We start from the raw sequence: 7,791 nt of genomic DNA, 5'->3' as shown, positions 1-7,791 counted from the left end.
GTTCTTCCTGTCTTCAAAGACAATGCAATACCAAGCGCTGTAGCAATCCTTAGTTCAAAGCATATCATGGCATGCAGAAAATGCATTTATAAAAGACAACAGAAAAAGGTCCATCCAACCAGGTATTGCCACCTACAGCTGGCCAGCAGACATAACGAAGCACAGACCCTAAATTCCTCATTGTTCTTTACCTAGAGCAGAGAGCTAACAAAGTCAATTCCACCAAGGGTAGGTATTTAATTTCATCAGATGAAGTGAGAAGCTGGACTTGTCAGCATGACACAAGAGTAACCACATTCTTGTTGCCAAAGCGCTCTCTTTTTACTCATGTGACTTGCCATTACAGAGGGCAACTATTTTGTCAAGTTCCATAAATAGCCAAATCGAAGATATGAAGAGACTTTTTAAAAAGTCAATCTCCTAGAACTCAAGTTATGCAATTTTCAAATTGGTGGCAAGACTCTGAAGCAAGTTGGAAGTCTGAAAAATGGAAAAACAACACCACTGCCCCCAGGATGCAACTAAAAAAATACTGCCGCGTATCTATGCTAAGTCACCATAAATCCTTTGTTGTGCGGTATCTTCTAAAACTATCTTCTCCCTTTTTAATCAAATAAACAGAAGCAAAACTTACAGCAAATAAGAAAGCCCACGAACTCTAAAACAGCTTACAAAAAAATAAGTATGCAAAATAATTACCACATCAAAAATTATGTTTAGCTGAAACTTCCAGTTCTATTTTAATACATTCACTCAATGCTGGTTACTAACATCTTCAATGAGTAGTCCGTTACATCTGTAAAAATCTCATTTGTACCTGATCAACTTTCCTACTACATACTTGCATACATCATGAAAATTCATCCAATTTTCTGACTGTACTCTTCCTTTACAAGCTAGTACTAGTTACTACTACTAGAGATTCTCCAAGGCTGTTCACAAGTCTTTCAATGCTCATGTTCAGTTTTAATCTTCCAACCTCTCCACAGCCAAAACATACATACTATACAGAAAACATTTCCTCCATTTTTTTCTTCCTCTGTCCAGCTGAAAAGGGATGTTGTAATAAAAAATTTTCTTCAAAAAGAAAATTATGAGATAGTCAGATAATAAAGAATACTTCAAATCTGTATGTCAGTCTTTGTCATACTTTTTTCCTCCTTTCTTTTTTGATTCACTGTTGGATGAAATGCATAAACAGGTGAAAACAACTTGCATCAGACTAAAGAATGAAAGCAAATCTACAGGAAATGTTGTCAAGGACAGGGAGACAGTTATTAGTTCTCTTATCCTTCATTCACAAAATCTGCTTTTGAGTAATGGTAAACAATGTTTCAGATTAAGTTATTTTTATATTCACTTACAGCAGCCTTTATAAATGCTGTAAAATACATCAATTATTTAAGTTTTTACTTTACAGGTAATTTAAGAATTATACAAGCCTGTACAAAATCTTACTGCAAGCATCTATAGCATAATAAGCATTGTCTAAGGAAGATGTAAAACTGATTTTGCAACACTCGGTATAAATACACAAAAGAACTCACTGCAATATAAATATGTATTTTTCCATACTTAAGTTTCAAAAGCATAAAAACAAAAGAAATCCTCTTCTACAGTCCTAGAGATGAAATACTAAGCTCAAAAGACCAAGTCTAAAATTGACAGGATTTAATAACTGAGCTGAATAAATTGAGGTAACTGCTGCAAATCCATGAAACTGTATGAGAATCATGTATTAAAATGAGTCCATACCATGATTCAAGCTAACAAAAAAAGACACTTAACATCCTAAAAAAGCTGGCCTGCATTTTTGTAGATTTAAATATTAGAAAAGATGATGAATTTACCAATGTACAAACATCTATGGCATACTCAACAGGCTGAAGAAAGACAAGTAAGAAGAACTAGGGGTGGGGTGGTTTTTTTTGTTTTTTAGTTTCTGTATTAACAAATGGTATCATTTGTATCCTCCCTTTAATAAAGTCTGCAAAATAATTTTCCAAACAGCATTCTGCCAAGCAGTTCATTTTTAATATCTCTTATTTCAAGTCAAAATTAAAAAAAAAAATAATCATTCATACTGGGGAAATAAAGGTTACAGTTTTCAGAGCACATACACTCCACACTGTCTATATTTAAAAGGCCATGCCCTGATAACAGGCATAGAAAGAGCTGCAAATGGTGTTCTAAAAACTAAACAGGGCTAAAGACTTAGAGATACTGGCGTGTCTTCAAACGCAATTATATACAGGTTTAACGAAAGCTGGGAGTTAATCTAAACAAGGTATTACATGGGTCAGATGTCTTTTCAAAGGCACACTAAATGGAATTTTACAGCTTCTTCACTGGCCCAATTATGTCATCGCTTACTCCTTTCTCCTACCTTTTCCCTTGTCAGGTTTAGAATCACTTGGGATGTATCGATATAAATCCTCAGTGATATATGTGCCTGTGCACATGAGACAGAGAAATGGGGATTTTATACACACATATTTAGTCTATCTGCTTCTTAAATGTTTATGTACTTTTACAATACACTACCCTTTAACTCCTGTAAAAGAGGGAATTAATCGAACAAACAGGCAAAAAACTCTCAAGAGAAATCTAGTTAGAGACAGCCGATGGCCAAAGAAGTGAGGAGCCAAGCAGAGTAACAGTGGATCTTGCACTACCTTTAGTAAGTGACAAGGTCTAAGCTCCAGACCAAAAGAAATTCAAGTCAAGGTGACAATACAAATAATACCTTGCCCTGAGACCCCCCCCAGAAGCAGAAACAGAAGCAATCTCACTAAGTTTTTAATGTTACAGGCAGATATACAACGAGAAATGTTGCTGTAAATTATTTAATTGTACACCAAAGTGAATTGACCATGCAAAAAAACCCCCCACACAATTATTTTTGGTCTCCATTTAATAGAGTCATATCCTGCTCTGTAAAGAATCTAAATGATTTTCCAACTGCAGCTAAACAAAAGTGTAGTCTACCTGGAGATGACAGATTGAACAAAGACGCAACATGCATGGGAGAAGAAAGGATATGATCTTTGGCTAGCCAAATAACAGAGGAAGAAGGTATTTCTGGCTATTGTTACCCTGAGGGATTTAGACATTCTGGAAAAACTACCTATCACAACAAACAGCTAACATATGCTCTTAAAATCAGGGTACAGTCACATGCTAGATGTCATTTTCCAAAACATTGAGTATCAATGGGTTTATGATTCTCTTACTCAGCTAGGATTCCCTGGAAGCTTAAGGGGCTTTTTGGGTTGGTTGGGTAAAAAAAAAAAAACACACAACAACAACAAAAAAACAAACAAAACACACACACACCACAACACAAAAAAAAAAACCATCACCAACCCACGAGAAGGATTAGTGTCCTGGTGTAGAAAGATCAAAGGAAGGAAAACCAAAACACATTTCTGAGAAAACTGACTGCTAGTAGCATAATGGTGACACTGTGGGCTTTAACACCTCAGTCTGTCTTCTACCACCTTCATGTATTTATTGACTAAAAAACATAATCAGAATGAAACAGTGTTGGAACTTGTCTTCTAGCACTCCTGGAAGACAAGCTGCTACTCATTATAGCTCTCTGGCATCTTAGAGAGACGTGATGAAAGCCACTAAGGCAGTCAACACCTCATGATCAACATAATCAGAGACTGCTGACAGAGTTAGTATTTTCAATATTAAGAAAAGAATCCAACCTCTCCCAACAACCCATTTTATTATTTATTTTTTTTTTAATAAAGCTTGGCCACTGGTATTACTCCTGTTTCAAGTTATGGCACCAAGAAGATATTTAAGAAGCACTTCACCTCCCATCACTATTGCATTTTTCCCACCTTGTAAGCATTTAGTGCTTTGTCTCCTCACCTGAGTCTGTTTTTCTCTTCTAGTGTTCTTTTCTGTCCTCTCCCACATTCCCAAGGCAGGTAATTTATCTTAAAGTTACTTCTCCCATTAACGTAGCTTATTCTTAGACAAGAAGTTCTTTGGGAGAACCACCACAGTCTTCCTGTCCATTTGTAAACATGTATCACAAGAGGTCCCCAATGCGGTAAGGAATTTCCACGCGTAATTAATATCAAACAATTGCACTTTAAAACTGCTGTTTGGATCATTTCAGCCTACATGTGGCAAGGGCCTTTCACAACCGAAAGAGATTCTCTGCACACACTGCCAAAGAAATGAGAATATTCACATGCACATACTATTAAGACCAGCCAGTGGTCATTTATTTGGAAAGGTGAAGGTGGAAGAACATGTGCAGTTTCTTATTCTGACTGCACAGAATTGGTGCACCGGATTCAAAGGCTCACCACCCCTCCACAGGCCTGAGCAACTCTCACAATGGATTAATGCTTTGAAGCAAAACCACCAAGACCAAAAGTGCCCCAAGTTCAATTTAAAGAGCCACAACGGTGTTGCTGAACCTCCCTTTTCCCACCAAACTCATTTGCCTAAAGCATCTCTTGGCTGTCAAAGAGAAGGCTTCTACATACACCACAGACTCGCAACTGGTTCAACCTGAGTAAAGCAAGTACTTAGGAAAGAGAAGCTGAGGCAGGATGAAGTCCAGGCTTGTGAAAGAAAAAAAAACTATCTACCCAAGAATAAATATTAATTATTTCGGTGTAATAAATAATCTAAACTACAATCACCGCTAGCATACCCACATTCCACAGTATTCTTTTGTCTTCCTCTATACAATGGGAATACACACACTGTCACAGCTTGTTAAAACACAATTTACCCACGCAGTAGTTTCAGAGCATAATCAATACAACCCACCCCCTCAAGAGAAAAACAAGTATTTTAATGTAATACCTACATGCGCTGAGACCTGCGAAACAATATTTCAATTAGACAAAAACATTACACTGCTTCATTTCACAGAATGGCTGTAACGAGACCTGCAAGTTAGTGCAAATCAAACCATCAGTCTATCTTTTAATAAAGTTACAGGCAGCCTTACCTCTCATCCTCACCATCTACAAGAGGTGTTGTCAATGGCAGCACCTTCAGCGGAAAGAGGGAAGCAGAGGATGGCATGTTGCTGCTACCGCCATCTGAAACGGCTGATGCTCCAACACCACTCTCGCCACTGGCAGCTTGAGGTAAACCCACCAAGGAAGGTTCTGTAGGGCGTCTGCCATCTTCAATTTGGCTTACAATTGACTGAGCTAGTGATTGTGCAGGGAACTGGGTAGAGCTTAGCGGTATCTGCTGTGGCACACTCTGTGCCACTGGCATACCTATACTTGTTGATATCAAGGGAGGCTGACTAACACTTTGAGCCAAATTCCCGTTCTGCACAGCCGAAGCTTGTGCTATGTTCTGTGGCTGTCCCAAACCTATAGAAGCAGAAGGTATGCCAGGAGGCACAGCTGAACCAGCTTGACTTGGTGCAGGAACAGTACTAGCAGAAGGTATAGGGCTAACCGCAGGCAGCTGCTGGCCAGTCATCCCTTGGACTACAGATTCCACTCCTTGTGCCTGCGGCTGTACAGGTAACAAGGTGTTTTGCTGAGCAATGACCATTTGCTGAGGAAGGCCCGAAGCGCTAGCCTGTAATCCCTGCTGCATTATTCCTGTCTGCACAGGCTGCACTACTTGTGAAGATGGAGGAGCAGCCGTTGACGGCATAACTGGAGGTGGAATTTGGTTTGCAGCAGATGGTGGTTGCACCACAGAGGCTACGCTTCCTTGCTGCCCAACGTTCAGCATTTGACCACTGGTACCCACACCTGGTATCGCTGCTGGAGCATGTGCAACAGGCTGAGCTGGGGCAGCGCCTGGATGTGCTTGTACTGAAGGCTGCATGCTTTGCGCCTGGGCGACGGGAACCGGTTGCCCTGCTCCCACTCCTGTAGAACTGGGCTGCATGGCAGGGGCTGGAGTCTGAAGGATCTGCTGATGTTGAATGTAGTCTGGCATAGCCCCCGTAACAGAGTTTTGGTTCACCGGCTTAACGTGACCTGCGGCCATCTGCGTAGGAACTGTCTGTTGCTGCTGTTGTTGCTGTTGTCCATACTGCAACTGCTGTTGCTGTACGACTGGCAAAGTCTGCACGGGCTGCGCCGGCTGAGAATACGGTAGCTGCTGTTGAGCCATACTCTGAATGGCAGGTTGCTGGTGGCCCAGAGACGGAGATACACCTAGTATATTAACTGGGGCTGGCTGAACCCCAGTAACAGTGGTTAGACTGGCCTGTGCAGGAGGTTGGACCCCTGGCTTCTGCTGCGGATAGTTTACTTCTTGAGAATGCAGCTGGACTTGTGCAAGCTGTGATTGAGAAACACTCTGTGGTATACTAGATGCTGGAATTGCCGGAGGAGCAGCGCTGCTAAAATCCATCTGCTGCGGACCCACACCTTGAAACGCTTGCTGCTGTACCACAGTAGGTGCTCCCATTTCTCCACTTCCCACACTTTCTGTATAGTGACTCAGTGTGCTTACATTGCTGCTAACAGAACTCCCACTGGTGCTCTCCCTTTCAGAAGTCACTTCAAGGGGGTTTTGTTTTATCGTCTCTACTGCTTTGTTTACTGCTACTCCTTCTGAAACTGCAACAGTGTTTTCTTTATCATAGAATTCAGTGCATGTCCATCTACCTTTTTTGAAAGGTTCAGAACTAGAATCTAATTTTACAACCCTAAACCTTGACGTGCCAGATGCAGGCTGCTGCTGGCTTGATCCCACTGCCATTCCTGCAGTTGGATTAGTAACATTGTTAATGACACTAGAGGAAGCACTCGTACCATTGCCAACACCACTCAAGATATTCACATTAACATTGCCGCTAGTTCCAGACAAAGCATTTACATTACCAGTACTCGTGATGTTGCTTAAATTTATAGTACCAAGCACGCCGCTTGCCACACTAGAACTACCACCACCCATATTATTTAAGGTACTAGTTCCAGTAGCAGGACTTACACCTAAATTGCCAGGAGTACTTGTAGTGCGGATATTAGACACAACAGATGCCGGGGAACCAGTGGATGATGCAGCAGAAACTGGTGCAGTTGATATAACATTGTCAGAGCTTCCAGTTGTTGATAGTTTTCTAAATGAGGGACTGGGCGGTGGTCCTCCAGAAATTGGGGCACTGCCCACCCCAGGATGCGATGGATGATGGTGTCCATGATGGTGGTGGTGAAGATGGTGGTGGTGATGAACATGATGGGGGTGAACACTTCCATTGATCACAACACTCTGCTGTGGATGATGAGGCAGAGGAGCATGCTGCTGAGGAAGATGAGGCTGGTTTGGAGAAACAGCCCCAGGAGTCTCTGCCTCTTGGAAGTTATTTAAAGTCTCTTCAGAGGAGCTCCTCTCAGGTTCTCCCAAGTCAGTGGCCCTGGATAAAGAAACATCCAAGATTTCTGAAGACGACAGGTCTTCAGTGTGAGACTCATCCAGGTCATCGTAGCTTTCTGTATCCTCAGCTATGCTGTTATTAGAGCTCATACTAGCCGATATTTGAGCAGGGGTCACACTGGTAATTTGGAAGCCACTTTTCTTTTTCATTTGAGCTCCAGACTGTGCAAGAGGCTGTGGCTGGAGCTGAGACTGCGAGTGGAGGTTCAGGCTTTGTGGAGGAGGGGGTGTCGGCTGTGGACCCGCTGATGAAGATGCTGCAGGAGATGGAGGCGGCGGCTGGACCAGCAAAGGCGGCTGGTAATCCTCGGCGGAGAGGGCAGCGCTCCCAACGCCGGTACCTGGTGCAGTGGGAGCAGTAACGCAGCTGCTGCCGCTGCTACTGCTGCTGGCCCC

At 42.1% G+C, this 7,791-nt stretch overlaps 1 protein-coding gene across 1 annotated transcript; it reads right to left on the bottom strand.

Annotated features, from left to right (window-relative positions):
- Positions 1 to 4,983: 4,983 nt before the first annotated feature.
- TSC22D1 (TSC22 domain family, member 1) lies at positions 4,984 to 7,791 on the bottom strand (the record flags this gene model as incomplete). Its single annotated transcript, XM_009881168.1, has 1 exon — positions 4,984 to 7,791. A coding segment is annotated over one exon (2,808 nt), but the record flags the coding sequence as incomplete, so codon positions are not given.

This window comes from Charadrius vociferus, unplaced genomic scaffold (genome assembly GCF_000708025.1).
Source record: "Charadrius vociferus isolate BGI_N301 unplaced genomic scaffold, ASM70802v2 scaffold210, whole genome shotgun sequence".
Classification (NCBI taxonomy): domain Eukaryota; kingdom Metazoa; phylum Chordata; class Aves; order Charadriiformes; family Charadriidae; genus Charadrius; species Charadrius vociferus.
Note: the sequence above shows the minus strand (reverse complement) of the source record. Positions and strands in the feature narration are given on the sequence as shown.